General features: G+C 42.0%; 1 protein-coding gene across 2 annotated transcripts in view; it reads left to right on the top strand.

The window, feature by feature from the left end:
* The window catches only part of CDH4 (cadherin 4), a 431,501-nt gene that overhangs the window by 361,568 nt on the left and 44,753 nt on the right, over window positions 1–25,180 (top strand). For both annotated transcript variants that reach the window (XM_064674093.1, XM_064674094.1), the window contains one exon: window positions 22,467–22,604. In XM_064674093.1, coding sequence (XP_064530163.1) covers window positions 22,467–22,604 — 138 coding nt within the window. The remainder of the gene's footprint in view (window positions 1–22,466; window positions 22,605–25,180) is intronic.

Genomic DNA, 25,180 nt, shown 5'->3' with positions numbered 1-25,180 from the left:
ATGCCCCACAAGAGTTTCCCACCCCCAGAATGGGATAAAATAATGAATTTTTAAAATTGTAATTACCAGTCATAAAAAAAGAAAAAATCTGGAGAGAATCAGCATTTTTATTTTAATAGCTGTGAAAATGTTATATTGATATCGGTCTTTTAAAATGATGTTTGACATTTTAAAAGATCAATTTTTGTCAAAGTTAGCTCAGACCATTAAAACCATTTTAAAAGGGACTCTTTTGCAATGTAAAAATAAATTCCAAGTGAGGGAGAGGTTTCAAGTGCCCGTCCTCAGGAGCAGTTTCACTCTTAGCGTCTTCTGATGAAAACCCACTTTGTCATAAAATTCTCCACCAGTTTTCATCCTCAGGCCCCTTCAGCTCTCTATATGGTCTCTGCCACTGCTGTCATCCAACCATATCAAAATGGGTATTTAGGGATGTTCTTCTGAAAACTAATTCCACTGTTTGCAATAAGAGCTGTTAATGTAACTCAGAGTGACCATTGCCTGCAGTATCAGCATCTTCAAAGGCTGACTGACACATTTGAGAAATGGATTTTGCTTTACTCTGCTGACCCCAGATACTGTACCAGGGCAGTTTGGAGAGGGACACAATCACAGAGCTTTCCATACAACTTCCATAAGAAATAAGGAAGGCTAAATTGGAGACTTCATAACCAGATGTGCAGGGGAGCGTTCAAGGAAAACACATCAAAACATCTTGCAAAAACTCATTTAAAGTTACATAAATTATTGTTTGCGTTTTCACATGCAGTTATTTTCAAGTCTAACCAGCTGTATCTGTTTGAAGTGGCCCTAAATAAATACATCATTACATAAACACAACATTTGTTTGGAGATTTTTTCCCAATAAGGTCCAGGCCCTGTTTGCTTCGCAGTGTTGCACAGACTGTGAGAAGGAGGTGTTTGAATTTCAATGGGACATTTTGACACAGAAAATCCCATTCTTAGTACATTTGGATTTTCTAAATCGTATGGTGACAACTACCTTAAAAGAAGACACAGCAAATAATACAGCACATAGAAATTTGAATGCAAGCAGAGAGTCCAAGCAGGCAATCACATTTCATTTCACGTTTTTCACCCCATTTCAGAGCATCAAGCCAGTGTCAGGAGCACGCTGATGCACCGAGCAGGCGTCTTGCTGACAGGCTTCCCAGCAGCACGTTGGTTTGGTGCTTGCTGGGAAAGCCGTGGGATTGCTATTCCAGGAGAGGGCTATGTCATGATCCACAGTGATAACGTTACCATCCCACAGGATGCAGTTACCTGATAAAGGGGGACACACTCACGGTAGCCCTGTGTTGGTTACACCCCACTGCAGGTCCAGTCCACGAGATTCAATCCAGCATTCAGAAGTCCTTAAGTACCACTGGAGTGTTCTCCGGTGGGTCCCCGGTTTTATAAATGAGAAAATAGATGAAGCGACTCAAGGCACAGAGTCTGTGCCATCTCTCTTCCAAACCAGAATAAAACATGAAAGAATAATCTGAAAGACGTGACGGTTTTTGTTGAAGAAATAATCAGAGAGTCGCTTATCAGAATCAGGAAACCTGCTTTATCCTTTGTTGCATTATAAATAAGAATTATATTTGTTCTTGGGAAACAAGCCTGAAGTACACTGCAAGATGTTATTGTGAGTGACGCACAGGGAGCAACTGAATAAATACTGCCTGTCTGCCCCATTAGGTGGTTTTGTTTCTTACATTTTTCTGAATCCTTTACCAGGAATGAGGTGTTTTATCATTTCAGAGGTGCAGTCTGAGCCATTATCGGGTTGCTCGTGACTGGGTCTGAATTCAAAGCTGACCAGAGGGAGGATGCTGACTGCCAGACAAGAAGCAGGGTGGTGGTAGGGAGGAGGCAGGGGTGGGGTCTCCAGGTGTTCCCCACCTGCTCAGTGTCCAGGTGGGCTCTCCTCCTGTCCATTGTCCAGGGCAGTCCATGATGGTGAGAAGGAAGGGAAAAAGAACATGGAGATACAAGGGAGAACCATAAATGGAAGGAAGAGTCGTTTGTAGGGATAGAACATTAGGGAAGGTGGCACAAAGGAGTTTCTACAGTTACTGTTTTTATCCTTTTTTCACTCTTGTTGTAAACTCTGGCAAAGGCTTTAAGCTCTGGATTCAAAGGGTTATAGAGAATGCCATTCTAGATGGAACAACTGACACAGTGCAGCATCCTCTCATGATACAGGCATCTGTCAGAGCTTCAGGCACAAGCTCTTGGAGCTGTGTGTGTGCTGGTTACGTCTCGCGCTAGGTGATTAGATGTAAAATTACACAGTATCATCCGAACTTGGAACATAAAACCACTTCCATGCTCTGTCTTGACTGTTCATAATGTTTCTTGGCAGAAGTTGTTGCAGACACCAGCTTTCAATCCTTCCAAATTAAATGTCAGTTGATGGCAGAGGCGTCGTCAGCGGGAGAGTCCTGCTCATCCCGCTTCCCCCGGCGCTGGGAGCGGCTCTGCACCTCCTCAGCTGGCTGATGAGCAGCTCAGCTGGGAGCAGTTTCGAAGGAGATCTTTGACTTTCTTTGGCTTCCCAGAGGAATTCATAATTATTTCCTCCTTTATCATAGAGTGCAGCTGGAGGCTTCAGCTCCATTAGAACTGCCCTGGTAATTTCACAGTGTGAAATTTACAGCAAACTGGGGACATTAACGTTAAATAAATTTATGCAACAGCAACCCTCACCCAAGTCATTAAAAGTGTGTGCAGTTTTTAATGGATGCTTCAGCATGGCATTTGATAAGTTTGTTCATTTCTTTTCCCAGTCTGCTAAGTATACATCCACAGACGTTTTTCTGCCAGAGGTATCGGTAAAAGCTGGCTATGGCCTCAGTTGTCACCCCCTTGCAAACACTTTAAACGTGGCTGTAGTGCCAACTGCAGTGGAGTGAAGAGAGGTTGTCACCGAGAGCGGATTTGTGTGTGAGTGGGGGTCTGTGTGCGACTCAAATAATCCAATTGAACTATGTAGTGATTCTGAATTATGTCTATTTGAAAAGACAGGATATCATAAAGACTGCTAATATGGTGGAAAATTATATTAAGCTGAGACAAGACAAAGTTGATTATGTGCTAGACTAGTGCAGATGTGCCTGGCACTAGTCGTTTATGCATATTGATTGATCTTAAATATAGCAGAGCAGAGGATGGGATGGTGTTTGTATGGTTATTGATTTTGTTTCAGCTCCTTGGGCTGTCATCATAGGCTTTCAGATCCGACTGTCTTGACCGAGGCAACCCCTGATCAGAAAGCTTGATAAGAAAGCTTGTCCCGGCCAAAGGAAACATGCTGGTTACATCCTCTGAGATGCAGATATTCAGGAACATGCTCTGAGCTCTTTAGCTCAGTGGAGCCTGAGTGTAACATTCAATGGAAGGCTGCAGCTGGGCTTTTGGGATGCCCCTTGGTGGATGTCACCAATGTGGGCTGTGCAGGAACAGTCTGGAGTGCTCATGAGGGTCAGTTTGCTGCGTGATCTGCTTTGTTTCTGTTTGCTGAAGGAAGAGCCTTGGTTTCCTAATTGATTAATTTTGGCTTTTATAAACCTACCGGAGCAGAACTGTTGTTTTTCCACCTCTCCCACGTTCCAAGCTGGAAGCAGGAGGTTTTGATACTGTTCTTTAGTTGTTTTCTTGTGAGCCTTTACTGAGACAGTTTTCTTTAGTCCTGTAATGCCTGAAGCCACTGACCTCTGCCACCAGGCAGCTTGGCTTCCAAGGGCTCTGTGACTCTGCTGGCATGAGGCATTTAATGGCTTCAAACTGAAAGAGAGTAGGTTTAGATTAGATATTAGGAAAAAAATTTGCTGTGAGAGTGGTGAGGCCCTGGCACAGGTTGCCCAGAGAAGCTGTGGCTGCCCCATTCCTGGAAGTGTCCAAGGCCAGGTTGGACAGGGCTTGGAGCAACCTGGGATAGTGGAAGGTGTTGCTGCCCATGGTAGAGTGTTGGAACAGGATGGTCTTTAAGGTCCCTTCCAACCCAGGCCATTCTGTGATTCTGTGATCATTTGCATGGAGCTTTAAACATGACATGGGAGTCGAATAAAATACTGGTTTTCTAATAAACAAAGTATTTAGGAGTAGAGAGAATTAGACATTAAGCCGTCAGTAAGAAGGATTTGTGGATGTTTGCCCTGGAAATTCCCTAATATCCCGATCCCAGGGATTTATACATATGTATGGGTATCTCCACCTACCTTGGCTGCAGCCTGAGCTCCATGCAGGTGACTCTGCTGACATGGGTGAGTTTTCATGATTATGGTTTAGTTCTGAAAGAGAAATTTGTAAGCATGTTGAATTGAGTTCATATCACTTACCTTGATTTATGTTTGAGCTGAGGTGAAAGAACTCTATCTGTGATTATAGACATCAAAGACAGTATACTGAAATTCAGTTTTATAATGTACACATCATTTATCAAATCACTTCCCAGTAATGCCAACATTTGCTGCATAGAAATACAACATGATGAATTACCTGCTTCTCACCAGCTTTCTGAAGGCCAAGGAAGAGAAACACAGGATTCTTGCAGAAATGTCAGACTCAGGGTGGGGAGGGAGACTAAAAACCAAAAACCCCAGGGCAGGCAGCAAAATCCATAGGCAAGGTGAGAATTTCAGGGAACTTCCAGTCCTAAGAGGAATCGAGTTTCTTTGTTTCTTGCTCTCACCAAGAGCAGGAGCACCCCACCTGCTACAGGCAGAACATGTGTCACCTTTTGCAAAATTTGGCCTGCTTTAGTGCCTGCTCTTGGGATGCTGCTGATCTAAAAAAAGTACATTTTTACATCTAAAGCAGCAGTGATCTGGACTTGGATCTGTAACAGCAAGTTCTTGCCTGGAATCTTTAAAAAAAAAAAAAAAAGGCTTAGAAATATGCATTTTAAATTAAAACCAGCAAAAAATAAATAGCAGAAAACACTTTTCTTTCTTGCTGAGCTTCTATTCAGTTCCTGCTTCCTGTGTTGACAGTGTAAGTTATACTTGGGCAGGAAAAAAAGGAAGCCCACAAACATAATTGCAACCATGTCTAATTAGGCAGAGCTATGTAAATTTAGCGTTTCTACATGATTATAAATGTCAGGAGAGCCTTAGATAAGACATGAGAGTTTTGAGTATCTCTTGTGTACCTAGTCTAAAATGTCCTTATTGCTAATCCTATTCATCTGGAGTTGCTTCCTAATTAGAATATTTATGGGCTAATAAGGAGGTGAACAAGACACTCCAGTTTGGTTCCAAAGGTGAGAGTAGGGATTCATTAGGCTCGGCGTCTCTGTTTTGATTGCTGTACAATGTAATTAACATTGTGCTAGACAATCATTTTAGATTTACCTTAACAACAAATATTTAAGATGATTCCTGTGGTTCTGTCTTTGAGCCTCTGTCTGCTGAAACCAAGAGCAGTGATGTCATCAGCTTTGAGAGATTTTGAGGTTCCTGGATGTTTTTTTCCTAGTTTATTTCTTAAACTATTTGACCTCTGCCTGTCAGTTACTGATGTTTCTGAGTTTTGGCTGTGCCAGCTAAAAGTGAATGTGGTTTGCATATTTTATGAATTCATGTTTTATGAATTTTAGATCACTAAGACCTATTTTACAGAAAATGCTTATTTTGAATTTTTTTTTCTTTTCCAGAATTTTCAGTTACCTGTCTATATGCAGTGACCTGGTATAAAAAAGACATTTTAAAGTCAGATGTAGTTTAGCTGGTTTTAGGTTATGTTGCCCTGAAAGTGCAGTCACTGCCTGACATTGTGTCTGATTCTCTTAATTTTTCTTCTGGAAGGTTCTTTCCCACCAGGAGCCCCACTGACCCCAGGCACAGCAGCAGCAGGAAAAATGCCTCCTACATCCAGATCAAGATAGTACCAGGGCAATCCTATGAGTTTTGTCCCACTGGGTTGTAGACATTAGTGATCCATTGCTGTGTGAGGATTTGGAGGCTTCCTTAGTGGGATCTGGCCATCCCCTCTTTTCCCCCTTGAATACAAATATTCAAGTGCTGAATTGTCCTTATATTTTGGCCAGTGCAGTGGCCAGGCTCAAAGTCAACTCCTTTCCAAGGGCAAGCAGCTCAAAGCAAAACCTGGGGGGCTTGATCTCCTCTCTTTGCTTTCCTTCCCATGCTGAGCAATGGTCTCATTGTCTGAGAAAACAGTGTTCTGTGGCTTTAAAGGAGTTATCAGAAAAGTTGTTAAGATGGCAAGTCACGTTAGTTGAAGTCTTCTCTGTATAAATTACGGTTGGGTACGGTGATCTCATAGATAATGATAAATATAGCAACATTCTAGTGCTGATGGAAATCATTATCAGCCATTATCAACTTTAATTAATATATTCACATTATTCAAATCCAGGTAGAAAATGTTCTTTGACATCAAGTCTAGAGGAATATGGATTGTGGGGTTTGTGCAGCTTGAAAAGCAGCTGGCAACAGGGAAGCAGCTCTGGTGAGACACTTCGTTTAGATTCGGGGTCCAGCACATTGTTTGTCCCATACATCTCACCCATTTTCCATGTCTGTGTGCAAGGGCTGGAAGATATCATGTTTCCCAGGGTTATTTCTCTCCTTGGAGCACTGTTCCCACACCAGAAGAGCTTTCTGTTGTTTGTGGCATCTCAGTTGTCTCCGTAGCAACCAGGGTAATGGTAGGGAATACACAATTGCAGATGCTTGGGATGAGCACTGGTAGCAAATGTTCTTTGCCATGAAAAATGATTGAAAACAAACAGAAAATATGGACTAAATAAACCTCTGCTAGGTTCTAAATGGAATGCTTCTTGAAAATTTCCATTAGACCTTAACAGCTCTTTAAATAAATAACCAGTATGTCCCCTTCTATCTGAGGGTTTCCATCTGTTGATTTTGTTTGTTTGCTTTTCTTCCATTTTGTGAAGATTCCAAGGCCCAGTCCTGCCAGGTGCTGCACACCCAGCCCCCAGAGATGCACTGGGCACACGGGGATGAACATCCCCTTCCAACTTGGAAAAGAATCTGAAAAATAACATCAGGCTGATGTACAAGCCCCACTTGCCACTCCAGAAGCAAAGCCATAAAACTCTGCATCCACACCCCTCTACTGCCAAAGAAAGTGCCAGCCCAGGATGGTCTTTCCTGTTTCAAACAGGACAGGGAAAATGGGATCTCTCTGATGTGTGTTGTGTATTCCACTTCCACACTTCAAAGTGACAGAGCTGACTGTGGGGCAAGAACTGTCCTCTCCGTCTGTGACTCTGTGGGGTAATGGCTTAGTCAGAGACCTTAGCAACTCAAAATAAGGACCTGTTACAACTGGTTCAAGGTGGCACTTTGTTTCTGCTGTCAGATAATACATTTCTAAATCTGGACTGTTCTGACATTTCCTAGGAGAAAAGAGAAATAAAAAATCCATACAGCTCCCATTAACCGAGAGAGAGGTAAATACTCCTGTTAGTGTGGTGAGATAAAACCTTTTCACCTCTGGGACACAAATGTGAGTGCAACTTATGATAAAATTAAATGCATTTCATGATCTCACCTTACTCTCCACAGGGAGTTAATCCATCTCACAAAATTCTTGACACATACTTATCACAGCCTCCAGCTTCTTCTGGGAGAGACCAAGGACCAGAGTCCTAAATCCCTTCACATCCTGCCTGAAGAGGTTGGTCCCACCAGGTCCACATGGAGCCTGGTCTTACAGCCTTGATTCTTGCTTACAGTGAAGTATCTCAGCTTCTGGTCCTTCTGCTTACACAGCATGGTTTTGTCTGAGAAGTGGAGGAAATAAAGCAACATATGCAACATTTGTTTAGTGTAAGCTCATACACCACCTCTGGAACCTGAGGTGAGCAGCTCTACAGAAGCTTAACATCACATTCTGCTGTAGGAGTAGGATAAATATTAATTTTCTTTTTCAGAAGTGCACATCTCACCAGTATTTTGGAGAGTGTTAAACTTTGAATCTCATCAGCTCCTTCTAAATCTTCTACAGGGTTAAGAGGTTAAACTGGATTCTGAAGAAAATATTGGTGCAGTTTTGGGGACATTTCCCTTGAATCACACAGGCAGCTGAGATTTTAGAACATGGACCACACACAGCTGAGATGGTTTCATTGGAATTCCACATCACAATCAAAGCAGAAATAGTTAGTCTTAAAGGGAGTTCTTTATCCCACAGTGTCCCCTTTCCTTTTCAATTGTCAGAAAGTATCAGTACTAGAATAAAGATATCATTTGCAACAAAAAATAACAGGTAGTACATGGTAGCCTGAAGTGGGAGAAGATATCCCAGGCTTACTGCAGGTAGCATGAAGCAGATCCTGTGGAGTGACTAAGGCACTGTAAATCCATACCCCAGCTTGTCTCAGAGTAATTTTTTTTATGTACCCATATCCTTAGTCTGAAGTTAGGTTTTGCTGGGCTAGAACTGTCACTGAGTCTGAAACGGATGAATTGCTACCCAAAACTTGTAGTCAGTCTAGTTAGAGGGGCAAAAAGCTTCTTTTTGCAGTAATTGTGCTCAGGAAACTGGTGCAACTCAGCCAAGGGACTTTCTTGCACATAGAAACAGGTCTCAGCTGAGGGTGGAGGTAAAGGAAGTAATGTTGTGGGATGGATTTGATCAATACAGCTTTACTTATATGCATAAATAAGGCTTAAAACTGCATTCAGCATCTCTGACTGGACTCCCCAAACTGATGAATGCCTCTGAAAAAGAGTCTTAATTCCTCTGCCTATTCCCCGTTTGAGAAACAGGGATAATTCCCAGCTCGCAGAAGTTTAATGAGTATGAATTTGTCAATATTTATGCCTACAAAGAAAATAAAATATGCTAGAATTATTTATAGCATTTTGGTAAGCTCGTCAGAGCAGCATCATATATGATCAGGTCACGGGTTAACAAGGATTAATTATCTTGGCAGAATTATGCTTTGCAATTTTTCATTTCAGTCTGTTACTTTTGAGTATTTGATAATGTAGCCTACTAAATTCAGGGTCATTTTGCTTCTTGTATGAAATTCAGCACTCCCATATGTAAATGTTTTTTAAGAGGAAATGTAGCCAGAATTGGAGAGAACTGAAGTGCTGAAATTTCCTCTTGCAGCTAATAGCCAAGAAACTGTTATATTCCTCCAGTTTTGTAACTGCAAGAATTGCATTTTATCACATAAAGGTGGTTGGCAAGTTCTTCTTTCATACCTCGTGGCAATGTGAAGTTAATTCTGTAGTACAGGAACTTGGAAGGTTGTCAAGGGGTCTCTATGGTGCCGACTCCTTTACAAAATTTCCCCTGCTACAATGGAACCTGCTCCTGGTCACCTAAAGGCCTTTGACACATGCAAAGATCCTGCACATCCCTTAGATGACAAAAAGCATAGGAATTAAATGCTGCTTGATTAAGGCCCTGATCTGAGAAAATTAAATTGTGCCTTCAATTATTGCAATGGCTTGTGGCTGCTGCTCCATCCTCCTGTCACACATGGTCACCAGAAAGAGCGCAGGGTACCCTGCCAAAGGTCTCCCTGTACAGCTAGGACAGTTTAGGGTTATTAAAAATCCTTCTTGTTCTACTCCCTCCTCTTTCAGATTAATAAACACGGCATTTAATTTCACACTCTGTACACTAATGTGCTTCTTCTGGAGCACTCTCTGTAAAACTGCTCGGACTGGAACTTCTCCTGCCACTGACATGGGGCAGTTTGTCTCTGGGTTACAGTGACTGCTCTCTTTGGAGTCTCACCTGGACATACAGGGACTCTGCTAACAGAGATCTGATTAAGGCTGACAGGCCCAGTATGGGAAGGAAAACGTCCCTGCTCGTCACAGCGAGCTCTCGCAGTGGCACTCGGCCAGCCCGGCGTCTCAGTCATTTCATTTATCAGCAGTTCTTCAGTTTATCATGAAGTCATTTGTTCCTGTTCCTCATTTCCCCAGTTTTATCTCTTGTCTGAAACCCTCTGAGCAGGCAGTATATTGAGTTGTACAGGTCTGCACTCTCCAAAGCAGAGAGCAGGTACTCTGGAGGGCAGCGGAGCTCTGCTGGAGCCGGGCTCACATGGAGGCGTCTGCAAAGCCTCTGAGCCACCAGAGGCTGGGGCTCAGACCTCATCATACTGTTTCTCTGCTGAGTCCTTGGGTACAATTGAACCCAAAGGATGCAGCATCACCGAAACTACGTTTTCCCAAATGCCCTGCAGCCATTTCCTATTGCAGTAGGACCATGACTGCTCAATATAGCAGTCAGTATTTTCCTGGGATTGCTCTGTTTCTTGTTCCCCAAATGCTGTACCCCAGAGAGCAGTGAGTGCTGACAGCCACCAGGAAGCTCCACAGGAAGATCTGCACTATTAAGATTGCTCTCTCTGCAAATATTTCTTCGTTTTGGAGGCCTTTCTTTTGTAAGAGTACACATAATTGCCCATTTGTGACTTCACTCAAATCCATTAATAAAATGTTTAATAAAAAATCTTTCTTTTCTATTTGTCTAATACAGCTAGATATAAACATTAGATTCATTAGCTTGTAAAAAACAGCTGAGATGCCTCATTCTGAAAAGTATAGCATTTTATCCTCCATTAATCCTAGATCTTGTTCAGTGAGTGATTTGTACCATCGAGATGATCGTAGCTGTGTAGCACTTGGTAAGTTATCACAAACTTTATTACTGTATTTTGGTCTGTGCTTTTTCCATCAGATTCAGTCTGAATTGTAGCCCTTCTTCTACACCAAAATGTAGCACAACAATCAAATATTGAATCAACTGCAGGTTTTATTTCCTATATGTTACATCTTTGGCATTATTGATATATAGAAAATGGAAAAGATCAAATCTTGCTCGTGTACAAATGTCTTTGTTTCATGTCCTGGGTCTCCACCCAGCTCAAAATACTTCACTCGCAGGATGAGCTTTTAGTTAATTTTCTCACTGCTTTGAAGATCTTCTGAAGATCTTTTCCTTTGCCCCTGTTTGCACCTAAAAATTGACTTTCCTGTAGTTGGAAGGTCTTGCAGGTTAACTCAGGTAGCACCCATGGGGCAGCCAGAGCAGGGCTGAGCCAGTACCTTACAAAGCAACTCAAGAGCTGGCAAACCTCCGTGCCTCCAAAGGTCCAAGTTTGCAGAGGAGGGTGATGGAAGAGGCAGGGAGGACTTTTTGCTGAATGTCCCTGGCACTGGTCCAGCAGACCAACATCAGTGTGGTACCAGGCATGGTTCCCACTATGGCTTTTAAATGAGAGGGGCCTCCAGCTGAGTCTGCACTGACTCGACCTGGGCAGTTGATCATGGCTGGGGCTTGGAGCGTAGCCCTCTTCCAAGCTGGGGAAACAAAACCATTTGCAGGCAGAGCTGGCTTTGACAAAAGCCCCCATTACTATTTCTGACTTCACAACCAAACCAAATTTCTTTTCCAGTAGTTGTCAATCACATTCTCTCTCAGCAAATTGACACAACATGACCCTGCCCATACTGGGTAACACAGCTCTTAAGCGAAATACAATAGGGAACATCTCACATTAATCTCTTCTCCGTTATTTGACTGTTTTCCACTAACCTTTCATTCTGCCAAATTTAATTAAATCAGCTGCTTTTCCAGCTATAACCTGTTCCTTCACTGTTTGGATGTTCCCTTCAATTCATAACAGTGAAGGCACATATCATATGCACCTAGCAGGGGCTTGGCCAAGCTATTTTCTTAAAACAATTCTCACCAAAGAATAACAAATGACAGCAAATGAGTTTATTTTATCCAGACCATAAGGAGTCAATACTGTACAGATTTCTTGAGACTTGTGTTGTGCTCCTGACTGCCAATAATTTTAAAATCCATGATCCTTGTATTGTACATACCACATGTATATATATAACATCAGACAAAATGGTTTGAATATTTTACATTGATTTTATTTTTTTAATTGCTGCATTGATAGGTTTTAAAAAACCTCATGCTCCTCAGAATAAAAAGATCTGACTATAGCAGCGAGTGAGTGTAGAATTTCAAGCCTATCTGCAAAAATGAGACCAAGTATAAATAATGAGCAATATTATGAATATTTATTCACCTACACTGATCTTTCTGATGATCTTTTTCAAGCTTCCAGCCTGACAGATCTTAAGAAAGCAGTTTTACCTGAATTGTGAAAGGTTTTTCTTCCTCTTTCTAATCAAGCGTGATATACCAGAAAACAAATCAGGCTGATAAAAACAGAAGTCAGGCTTACAAGAAAAACAGCTGTAACAGCTAAATGGCTTAAAGCAGGGAAAGTAGGAAAACAGCATGTGGGGCTAATGATGGGTGGTTTTCAGGTTTCAGAATACATTAAGGCATTCTCCCTGTTTATTAAATTGCTCTGGCAGCATTTGACAGCAAAGGTTTTTTTGGATTATAAGAGTGCAATGGACATAACTAGGATATTTTTTTTATCCTAAAGCCTGGCCTTTGGGTAATCAGCAAGAAGTTACACGCTGTAGGAAGAATTTGGTTTGCACAAGTCCAAAGAAGATTGTTTTTTATTTAAAAAAAAAATGTTCCTGAGATTGTTGTTTACTGTCCCTTCTCTGCAGTCTGCCTTGAGATTTTGGACTTTTTCTGTCTCAGCACTCACTCCTTTTGTCAGTAAGTGGCAAACACAATCTGGAAGCAGCATCAATTTAATGCTGGCATATTTACCAAAGGGCACCTCTCTGCAGCTGTGTGACCAATGTTGAACTATTGCTTGTCTCTCCCTGCCCAAGAAAAGCCAAATGTAATTTCATGGTTTTACAAAAATTGCCTCAGCCAAGACTTAGAAGGCTTATTCCTCAGGTCTCCCTTTAAGTGCTCTTTGTGAGATAACCTGGCATCTCTGGGGCACGAAGGCTGCAGAATATTGACAGGAGTTGAAAGCAGGGTAGGAGTTGGTTCTTGTTTTTGAGGGATACAGACGGACACCAGCTCTGTGCCACTTCCCTGTGCAGAGAGAAGGGTGCTGGAGGTGTTCTACAGCCCTCCTCAACCCAGTGTCTGAGTGCTTCAACCAATGAGTGGATTTTTGTTTTCATGGTATCACTGTGACATAAGAAAGAGTTTTAATTTCATTTTGAAGTGTTATATTCAATTTCTTTGAGGCACAGAAAAATTAAACGAGGTATTAAAGGTCACTTGGGGAGAGTTCAGGAAAATGCTGAAAAAATCCAGGTCTTCCAAGTTGCAACCTGCAGCCTTAATCACAACCCTCCTCTGTTTTGGCACAGTGGCTGTAGTCAGAATCAAAATACATTATCCAAGACACTCTTCATATCTTTTCTTTTTAATGAAATTTATCTGTAGCTCATACCAGCTCACTGCCACTGCCTTGCATGACTGTCAGAAGCATGGAATTCATTTTCCTTATTTCTCTTTGGCTTCTTTGTGGACTTGTTTGGTCTGTAGTTTGGATCACTGAAGAGAGAGATGTAACCAGTTTCTAATGATTCTGTGATTCTAATATTGGCATTAAATGAGAGAACCATATGAGAAGCTCATTAACTGACAGTCTTTATGAACAGGAAAGTCAATACCATCCCAGGATAGAGATACTGTTACAGCAGAGTTTCTGAGAATAATTTTGAAGTCAGCTCATAGCACCTGAATAGCTTCAATATTGCTGTGCCCAACTCAGGTACCTTTATGGGGCTTCTTGGGATGGGGAAATCTATCAAGTCCCTAAGTGATATATTGCTATATCAAGCATTTCAAGACTAGAAAAGAAATGCTACAGAATGCTGATCTCTTTTTGGTGGTGGTGTTCTTTTCTCACTTATCTTCTGAAAACAGCCCAGTCCTTATTTTCTGTTTGCTCCAGGCTTGCTGTCTTATTTGCCAAGGCTCAGTCTAAAAAAAAAAAACCAAAAAAAATCCCAACAAATGTTATGTTCATGTTATAAAATTTCCCCAAACCAGAAAATACTGTCACAGTCTTAAATATAGAGGTACTGCTTACATTCTGGATGAGCTATAAAGAATGAGGACAATTTCAAAGCACTATTTCAGATATGAAAAACATTCCTTGGGCTTAAAAGTTTTTTAAGCAAACACATTCAAGTTTTGACAAATGTCTGTGCTCAAATATCAGATAAAAACTGTTGTGACCTCTGATGCCCACACTTGAAATCTAGAACAAGTATTAGGTTAATAACAGACCCTACCTTGCTATTAACCTTGTACACAGCACACTTCAAAACATGCTGTTGCCATCAGAGGTGCCCAGCTGGGGTCAGAGCCTGGAAAACCTCCTGCAAGGAGTGTTTAGGTCACTTGACTGTTTTGGTGGATGTGTTTTCCTATAGATCCCTTTCTTCAGGCAGAAGTTGCTGCATTGATATTCCACAGTGTTCCACCACGGTGGGGTTTCAGCTTGGGTGTTTTTTTTAAAACCTTGATAGCCCAGGCTCAGTGTCTAATCCCTCAGGGGTAAAACTAATATATATATATATATATCTTAGATGAATGTGGTTGCAGCATATTGCACTCAAAGCAACTCTGATCCTGTTTAATACAGCCTTCCCAATGCACAGTATTGCTGGCACCAGGCATTATTAAGAAAATCATTAAAATGATCCATCAAGATCCCCAGTCTGTGTTACCATTCTCAGTTATTTGTCTGCTGTTGGGTTGGTTTTGTTTTGGGGCTTTTTAGTGCTTGGAGCTTCTATTTCTGAGCTTCCCTGTGTATCCCTGACAACTGGCAGATCGCTTTCTGAGCTGAGATGCTCAGTCAGTGGCCCTGCTCCTGGATCTGGCTGTTCAGCAACGTCCTGGCTCTCACCATGAGATGAGGTGGATGAGCAATTCTGTTTGGTTCACATGTCTTCTGTTCAGGAGGCTCCAGGGAGATATGGCCAGGATGCTGGAAGGCTTTCAGGGTGCCTGCTGGGGTCTGCTCTGTACCGAGTGCGTCCTTTGGAAAGGTTTCCACTTCACCACTTTCACTGTCTGAATAACACAAGAAAAGGCAGCCAGGGGCAACAGTCACTGAACTATTTGGTCTCACGCTACTAAAAGGCCAAACAGAGTAGACTCCTGAAAGGCTTTCCAGTATTCTTTGATGTTATAACCTCTGTGTGATAAAAAGATCACATTCGCTTTCTTTCAGGTAACTTTTAAAGCACTTCCTCATGCTTTCACAGGAAAGCTCAGCTCACTGTTGCTGAGTGTTGTACCCACCACCTGAAGCTGTTTGTCTTTCAGAAGCTGCCACACAAAAGAGAAAATAGCTGCTAATCTGGAGCAGGTGCCATTGACACCTATGTGGGAGACTCAACACCCACCCTGGGAGAAACTGGAAAAGTTGATGGCATGTCTGGTGGTTCCAAATGGGTTAAAAGGTGTAAATTGTAACACATTAATATACTATCTTAAAGTGCAGTAGCTTAAGAGATGAGTTGTATAAGCTGTGAGATCCCACTGGTTACAGTCTCAGGTGCTGAGAGGGAAAGTGTTAAGTAGTTTCATTGCTGGTTGTTAATCAGGCTGCCAGGAGGAAGCATTAAAGGTGGATGTCAGTATAGCAGCAGTGCCAAGGATTTTCACTGAGGCTGGCCTGTGGCCTCTAGACCTTCATTTGTCTCAGAAAACATGGTAAGTGTTAGGCTGGTTTTTGAAGGTGTGTGGAACAGCTCTTCCAGACTGGAGGTGTGGGTGCTCTGGCCAGTGAGCCGGAGCAGGCACTGACTGCCAACAAAACGACTCCTGGGTAAATATTTTCCTTCTTTGAGTCAGGCAGGCTCAGTGATGCTGGCACAAATCCTCTGCTGTGTGGGGAGTTGGCACCAGAAGTCATCCTCTCCCTGCCTCCTTCTTAAAGCCCAGCTCAGTATGTGGGAGTGTGCTATGGAGAATGAGGGGGAGAGCTGTGGGTGGTGGGATGAGGCTTTTCCTGAGACAGAGGCATTTATCCATGCTGGATTACAGGCAGGTTCAGGAATACAGGAATACACAGGGTCTGACCAGCATGTTGGGGCCAGAGCATTCCCAACAATCCCTTTGCTAAGGAAGAGAGGCAGCTTGATGAACACACTGCTGTTTCCAGGGGAGTAAACTGTGCCTTGCTGGACAGAGATAGACCAGCACTGCCCCTGCTTGGGGGCTCTGTAATCACAAGTAGCTCATAAAATCCAATACACCAGAGGCTTGTGGATGGGGAACACCATGCCATGCTGGAAGAAAAGCCAATATAGCCCCAGCCAAGTGGAGAAAATAAACCTGGCTGTTTAGTGCTGTAGCCCATTTAGTTTTAAAAATTGGGTCCCCTCCCTTGTTTTACGCTTGTCTTATCAGAAACATGAACACCTCTGGTGGTATCTGGTCCTACACAGCAAGGCTGAGATGGAGTAAAACTACATCTTTTTACCTCAGGCAACAGCCTGTGCATTAAGATTCACAGGTCCAGGTTTTGATGTTTGCCAAGGATGCTGCAGATGTGGTGTAATGCTGCATTATGTGTAAGAAATAAAAAGGTCAAGGTATATCAAAGACTCTGCTCAACTCTGGCACAGGGATGGAGCTCACTCACCACCACCTCTGTGGGGCTGTGAAAGGTGCTGGCTGCTCTGGGTGTTCTGTGCAAGCTGCTTTCTTCTCAGAGCTTTGAGAATAGGGCCTTCTGCTGGGAATCTGTGTTCGGAATTAACCGTGGCTAAGTAGGGAGTATTAAGGGATAAATGCTTTAAAAGGTCTGCCTGTGGGCTTTGTGTAAATGGTGGCTAGTTAAGTCTTTTTGGGAAAAATATTTCTGCTAGAGTCAAATTAATGTTTGGGGGAGTTTGTTTATTTGTTTTTAAATTGGCTTTCCTGGCTCTGGTGCAGTATTTATTAATGGTATGTTCACCATCAACTGTCTGGTACCCAAAAAAGTGAACATCAAGACTTCACTACCATGCAAAGAAATTATTCTGAAAACAAACCAGAAGAACATCTCATATTCTTCTCATCAGTATTGCACAATTAAGGGAACATGAAAAAACGCATAGATAAAAAGAAGATGTGAGGATAGCCATGGGAGGAAATAGGATTTAGATTTTCTGTCTCCTTCACCAGTAGGTTCCTACTAATACATGCTACATCCTGGTACCCTTATTTGCTTTACCAGACGTGATGCTAAAATTAGCTAGTCATACATTTCTCAGGAAGTGGTAATTAATTGGACAATATTTGTACAGAGCTTTGAAAATGTAGGTCCTAATTTTGCAAACCCCTTGTCCATAATGCAGATTAATATAATCACATAATTACCACATTTCTGGACTTTGTTATACACAGCTACCCAGCTCATGTGTGATGTATAATAATTGCATGTGTAAACCAGGAATAGCCATATTTCTCAAACACTCTGCATGTGCATTGGAAAATTGGGATCACAGGTAGCCCTTCGTTACTAGGACGTCATTTTAAAATACTTTGTTCTTTTAAACTCTGTCTCTGAACATGATTTATTTTTGTTTAGAACCTCTCTCAGCAAGACCATGCTCTGCTCAGCTGGGATTTGAGCCGGTGCCTCTCATGCCAGACTCTGTCTTGATGGGAAGAGCCACTTGCAATAGCTGTAATTTTGTTTAGGGCACCTGTTCCTTTGTGTGTGCCAATGGAGTGGGCTGGTTCGGTGGTAGCAGTCGGTGCTGGGTCTTAAACCATTTTCACACAGACATTCTGTGGTATTTAGACTGAAAAGGGTTTTCTTCTTTTTCTTTCTAGAAAGTTGTTTGTATGCAGAGAATGCTGAGAGATCTGCCTTCTGCTTTAGCTCAGTTTGTCATAATATCTACCTAGACCAAAAGGATTTTAGCCTTAATTTAATACATTCTATTGAATGTTTTTGCTCCCCAGACTCCGTATTAGATTGCTCCAGCATCTCACTCCTTTAGTGGTGAAGGACCTACTAATTTCCAGCCTAAATTTATTCGTGGCCAGTTTATACCCATTTGTTCTTGTGTCAACATTGTCCTTTAGTTTAAATTGCTTCTTTGCCTTCCTAGTGTTTATCCTCCTGATGTATTTATAGACAGTAATCATATCTGCTATCAGCCTTCATTTTGCTAGACTAAACAAGCAAAGCTCTTCTGGGCTCTTCTCCGGTGATGGGCTCTTCACTGCCAGCACCTGGTTGGATCCGGGTTGCTCAGCAGCGAGTAGAAGGGCTTGGATTGCTCCCAGCATCCCGATGAGCCCCCAGTGCTTGGCACAAGGATTTAGGAGTGCCATATCTGCAGTGCTGATACTGCACACAGTGAGTTTGCCGACAGCGTTTGTGTCTTGCTCGGCAGCAGGGAGCTGGTGGGGCATGGGGATAGTTCTCCTCTCCCATGTCCAATAAATCAACTTCCAGAAAAGTTTTGTTATTGGTCCCTTGCTGCATTATCCTGTATTTTGTGCTATTAAATCACATCTTGTTTCTGTCACCTAATTGTCAGGTTACCCTTTTTCCAAGCTGTCATTCCTCCTGTACAGGGCACTGATACCTTTTTAACTGAGCCCTTGACCAACTTCCTATTAACCAGCTTAACCAATTTCTTCAACTAATTCCCATCCTCTCTAGTTTAGCTGATGTATTTCTTTGAGGCACTGTATCAGATGATTGACAGAAGAGCAGATAGATTAGATCTGCCACAGTTCCTTTAATTATTCCTTCCTTCATAATTTTTCCTTCAAGAGCCCTTCTTAGTTTTTAGGTCAGACTAAAAGCTCTGCACTTATCAAGATGAGGTCTTTTTTGTCCTTGGCTTAAGTAGAAGCAGCACATTTACTTTGCTGTAGCATGAAGATTTGTTAGATTTATTAAAAATACTGACCACAGGACCTCCTACAGGCTTCAGGGGGGTTTAGTCTAGACCCCCTTGGGGCAGAGTCTCATTTCCTTAGTTCCACAGCATCACTATCAGAGCAAACATATAGCAAATGTTACGACCATTTTGGTTTACCTCTATGCTGTAGTTTCTGCCCTGCGCTGTTTAAAATGTCATTTTTGTAAAGAAAGAGAATGGGAGAATTATTCTGTATTACCAAAATGCCATCAAGAAAATGTCTCTCGTGCTCAGGGGCATGAGGCTGCCTTTTTTTTTTTTTAATAGTCGTAACAATAATAATGCTATTAGGACAACAAACTAAGATGCCCCTGGAGATGATGTGACAAATTGGAAGGACATGCTGAAATTGAAATTGATTGAATAGTTCAATAAAATCAGCTTAATGCACAAAAGCAAAAAGATTAGCTACAGAAAAACAAAAAAATCAGTAATTTGTTATCTGCTGGGGCCAATCTCACTGGAGATTGAATTAGTTATAAACTGAAACTAGGTACTTGAAAGGAGCACCCTTATATATCCACAGTGCTGGAGCCTTTCGGATGGAACTGGATGTGGATGGCAACCATGAGCCTGAAGGCTTGGCAGATCTCAGACTATTTCCATTTGGTGGACTTAGCAGTGTTGGCTTCATGGCTGGACTCAATGATCTTAAAGGTGTTTTCCACCCTAAATGTTTCTGTGGTTTCTTATGTCTGAGTTTTTTACAACATTTGTGTACCAACCAAGGCCATACTCCATGTCAGATTCCACTTTTGCTCTAAACACAGTAGTTCTGTCTTCAGCTGAGGGAAATCAGTGCAACTTTGGTGATATCTCTGAGATTCCACCAGCAGCTCACTTCTGCTGTGTTACCTGATGGCTGCAGCTGCCTCTGGTATCCTGGGATGCAGCTCCCATCTCCAGCGTGTGCACTCCCATCCTGGTCCTACCTGATCACTCCATCCATTTGAGATCTGCTGTAATTCCTCACATTTTCTCACCAGGCTTGGACTCCCTGCACTTGCTGCACAAGTGCTGTGCTCCTTTGCCATCCTTCCCCTCTTCCCATCCTTCTACACCAGCTCTTTGTGACTGGTACATTTGCACATTACTAAATTCCTGTAATTTTCCTTTTTTTTTTTTGCTGTTGTATGATCTGATTGATATCATCTGGCTTTTAAACTTCTTTAATCCGGTGTTCTGGATTTATGTGGGGTTTTTTATTAACACTGTGCTACAGAGCTCAGTGAATAGCATTTTGTTAAATAAAACAACTCTGTTGTAAATCTGAGGTCTGTGAGTACACACACGCACATGTCATCACTGTGTGTAATTTAATAAGCAGCAAAATGGAGAAGTAAACCAAACTCTTAAATGAGACTTTCTACTTCCTTGCCATCTCTTGAGAGGATTCATTTTCTGAGGGAAGTGCTGTTTGAGCAGCTGAAATGATCTGGAGGGGGTGGGAGTTGTGCAGGCTGGTCCCAGGATGAGTAAGTGCTGTGCAGACGGAGTGTGACCTTACCCAAGATCTGTGGTGTATTCTCAGAGTTCAGACTGAAGTTTGCATAACACAGTCGCAGGTTTTAGAAGTGCTTTTGACACAAACAGAGCTGCCTTTGCCATGCCCTCGCTGGGGGCTCAGTGGTGGGCACATGTGGGAGCAGGACCTGGGAGACACATGGAAAAATGGTGATATGCCAGGGTAAGAAGCCCTTGCTGATGGGAGCTGTTCCATCACACTCTCAGCTGATAGAAAAGAAGGAACTTTTCCTGCAGTTGCTGCCAAAGGACTGAGGCTTTGACAATAACCTGTGACAGCCACCCTGTCAGGTCAGAAGCAGTCTGGGGTCTCTCTCACTGCAGCCAGGAACATTAGAGGTGGCTTTTCCATTTAAATGCACTGTTGAAATGAGTCTCTCATGTGGGCCTCCAGCCTGTTTTTCTAATTTGTGTGAAACCTGATTGCTGCTATTTTTTTAAATATCTTCCTCTGTTATATGGTTTAAACCTAATTTGGCTCACAAGTATTTGGCCTGTTAGGGAATACTTCCATCAACCTCCCAAGTTGTCTATAAGGGAGAATAAGGAAGGAAAAGCTAAATATGAAATAGAAATTACATTCACTAATAAGGACATTTCAGCCTTAGCCGGTGCTTTACAAATGGAGTAATGAACAGCACCTTCTTGCATGAGGCAAAACAAGGGCTAACAATAGTTTCTCCCTCATGTTTTATTATACAAGGTAGGAAGAGATAATGAAAGTGCATTTCCATAATATATTCCAGTTGCAAGGTGCTGATGGATCCCTGAGTGTGATGCCATGTCAATTTAGCAGGTCAATTAAAAGTCCTGAAATCAAGATAAAGCTGAAATTCAGATCTCTTATTCTGGCAACTCAGAAGAATTAAAAAATTGAGCCAATTACAGCACTTTGCGAATGTTTGCATGGGAATAGAGAGACCTAATTGACCTAATTCTTGCCCTTTGAAATTCCAGAGGACATCTGACATTTTACACACACCCATAGCGTGGGCACCTGGAGGGAGCAGCCCCGAGTACCCCAGCTGTGTTCTGAGAGCAGGAGCAGTCCAGCACGTGGCTGGTCTCTTCTTGCATCAAAGTCCCTCCACTTGACTTTACAAAAAGCTTTTCCTGCATAAAGTTGTGCCTCCACTTGGTTTACACACCTTTTGGTTTTGGCTGGATCCCTCCCTGTTTCTCGGCACATCCCTTTGCCCATAATTCAGGAGAGGAGCTTTGCTTTCCTGTCTGCCTGTAAAGTGCTCTGTGAGCAAGACACACATTGAGATCAATGGTAAATTCTACAGATCCAGATGAAAATTCATTGTTAAGGACAGTTTTACAGATTAGGAGACTTTTCTCAGTGCAGACAGTAAAGAGACATCCCAGGGAGATGTATCCACATGCAAGATCAGATGGCCTCTCCTGTTTTATTCAGGTTTATTTTCCAGTTGCATTGACGTACAGCATCTTTTAGAACTTCACTGTGTGATTTTTATGGCTGGCTCTGTGAAGCTTTTTTCTTTGAGAGCCTTGTTGTAGGGGATGCTCAGGAATTTAAATAAGTTCCACTGAACTTCTGTTTGTTGCATTGAATTATTTTTTTCTTCCATACTGGACTTAAATTCTCCTTATTTGCTGAGATTGTGTTAAGGATTGAAACATGGAGAACATTTAAAGTATCAAAATGCTTTGTGGGCATCAAACTGAGCAGAACAAGCTGAAAGGCCACCAGGCAATATTGATGTCAGTTTTGGGGGTATAATGTTCTTAGCAATGTTTTCAGTGAGAACATATGCACAAAACTTTTACTGGTTTTCAGAAGAGAGAGACTAATGTTGGTGAAATGCTTAAAAATTAATAAACACTTGAGTTTCAAGCAAGGAATTTCCCCCATAAGATTTTTTTATTTACCCATAAAGCAGGTGATGTCCACCAATATATGCAAAAATCCTTTCTAATGTGATAGAAAATTTTATCTGCCTTTTTTTTTTGCCAACATTTTTAATGCAATTATCTCTTTAGAGTCTGCTTAAAGATCACACTTGTATATGGAAAATAAACCAAGGCATTTTACAGGACACGGTTTTTTTTCTCATCTTTTCCTTTTCTTTCTTTCTTTTTTTTTTTTTCCAGAAAGTTCAGCAGTATATAGTCATTGTTCAAGCCACAGATATGGAAGGAAATCTTAACTATGGTCTCTCAAACACGGCAACAGCGATCATTACAGTGACAGATGTGAATGACAACCCCCCTGAATTCACCACCAGCACTGTAAGTATCAATCCATCGGCACGGGGACACACGGACACACAGTGTGTTTGTAGTTCATGGATGTTGATACCCACTGTCTCTCTTAGCTGGTTTGGGCAGATAGGAGGAACTTTGGTGGATGACTGTGGAACAAAGTCTTTCAGTGGGGGAAAAGGAGGAAAAAAGGGAAAAGGAAAAGAAGATTTATTCATGAACCAGCAAAACTGTTGGGTGACCGATTTCTCTGAGGAGCTAAAGGAGCTGAAATAACGTGGCAAACAGACCATGTCTGATTGCACTGAAGAGGATGCAGTTGTTTCTCAGCAACTGGCTGTAGACATATCAGAGTTATTAGTACTTATGAGTGAGAACCTAGCAGTAGGAGGTATTTTGGGTTTATAGCTGGGATATGATTTCAAGGAGGCAGTAAGTGCTCTAAATGGTAAAAGGTAACTGGTGAAATTTGTATTTCCCTGATAGCTCTAACAGATGTATTTGTGTGTGCTGGCAGTAAATGTGTAGACATTCTTCAGTACATCTGGTCTCAATCAGTTAAAGATTTTACTTATATTAGCACAGTTCTTTCTCTATTCTGTTCTCATGTGCTCCAAGATATTACTGGGAGGCAAGGGGAAAAAAGTAAAGAGATGCAGATGACAAATTTTTAGTGCTGTTTACTGTAAAAATCAAGGATTGAAAGGTGAAATGATATGGTCTAGTTCATTCCAGCCTTAATAATCCATAGATGTAGAACATCTGAAATGTGCATAGTAATTTTAGAAATCACAGAGCAGTGCAGAGGTCTAGATGCTAATAAAATGAGAAATCCTTGTGCATCCCCCATCTGTATTCATATGAGGGTCAACAAGGAGCACTAAATGATGTATCTTAAATGAGCACCAAATCTTTACAAATACAGAAAGTCTAACTGCATTGTGCTCAAGCCACTGAGCATCCTTTGAGGAATGATTTTATTATTTATATTATTCTGAATTTTCATTACATCTTAAAGGGTCTCTAAATATTTATTAATGTAGTACCAAAGTTTCCCCTTAGTGATACCCTTACAAACTGCAAATATGTAGCAGAGCTCAAGGAGATCATGGAGAGCCCACTTTATACCCTCGTGGACCCAGATTAGTTCCATGCCAGCTGTGGAGTCTGAGTCCTTCCCTCCCATCAACATCAGGAGCTGGGCTGCTCAGCTCCCAAACAGTGCCAGCATTTTCTGACCAAGTGACTTGGACCTGGATTCTCAGAAGAAGAAAGGCACTGAATTCCCCCTGAGTCACAGTAATACGGGCACCCAGCATGTTTTCAGGTCTGGGCATCAATCTGCAGGCTGTGCTGCTGCTCCAGCGAGGGCAGGGTGGGTGTAACACCACATGTGTGCTTTCTATCCATTGTGAATACACCATGCTTTGTGCTGTAAAGTTGTAATTCAAGATCTCCTTCAGGATGATACATACAGTTATGAAGAGCCATAAAAATCTGGCACAGGTCATGGGCTGTGTGGTCCTTTCTCCTGTCAGGACAGGGTTGTTCTCTCTGGAAAGCTGCCACTCATAGAGAAATTTGCGTCTGTGGGGCCGTGGGACCTCGCACCACAGCAGAAGAGGGGCCCACAGCTCCTTAGTGTTTGGTGGGGACCTTATTCTGCCAGGTAAATTCTTCTTTACCCTCCATTTGAGTGAAAAAGGAATGACATCTAGTGGCCACATCACTTCAGCACAGGTTGTTCAGATGACCCAGGTTGCCTGGTCCTCGTCTCCAGATGCAAGTTGGAAGGTGAGGTTTTGGGAGTGGGATGAGCTGTGTCAGGGTTAGTTGCATGAGCATGAGTGCCTTCGGGAGGGCAGCGTCCCTCCAGATGTGGCATATTTTAATGGCTTTCCAAAACACTTTCCAAAGCTGAATCTGCTGGAAGGTGGGATAATGGAAATTTGCTTCCAGGTGAATTCTGAGTATTTAATGTCTCGATGTGTGTTAAACCTAGAAGGAATAAAAACCATCAAGAGAATTACCCATAGAATTGTGGTAAATGGATTAGAAAATGCTGCTCTTGCTCTAAGCAGAGTTGATGTGTACCATTATTTCTCTAATTTCAATCACTGAAGAAAGAGTTTTGTAAGGGCCAAAGGGCTTTACACAGTAGCACATGGGACTTCTTTATGAAGATTTGAAAACCAAGGGTGTTTTACAATAATACTTTCTGATTCTATGGCAACAAATATCTTTGATATACTCCTGGGTATAGTCAGGATGAATTCCGTGTGAGCATGAAAGTATAATATGGTTTTTCCCTTACTGGCAGAGAGAACAGCATCAGGATGATCAGTCTCTTTAAACCTCAGCTGAATCTCCTTGCTGTCCTCAAATAGTCTGATCTGCATTTTAACACCTCTAAAAAAGTAGCAAAAATTGCTTTCCAGGAAATCTACAGCTCCTTGGAGGGTAAGGAAGCCCATGGTCTCTTTTAAGTCTGTGGGCTGTTTGGAGAGATACTGTGTATTTTTATTTTAAATACTTGTATTGAGATGCTGTTTTAAAAACAAAATAAGCTGAATAACTGAAAGTGTGGCTTGCTCTTGGAAAAC

This window comes from Pseudopipra pipra, chromosome 17, assembly GCF_036250125.1.
Source record: "Pseudopipra pipra isolate bDixPip1 chromosome 17, bDixPip1.hap1, whole genome shotgun sequence".
NCBI classification, from domain to species: domain Eukaryota; kingdom Metazoa; phylum Chordata; class Aves; order Passeriformes; family Pipridae; genus Pseudopipra; species Pseudopipra pipra.
This window is presented reverse-complemented; position numbering and strand designations above follow the sequence as displayed.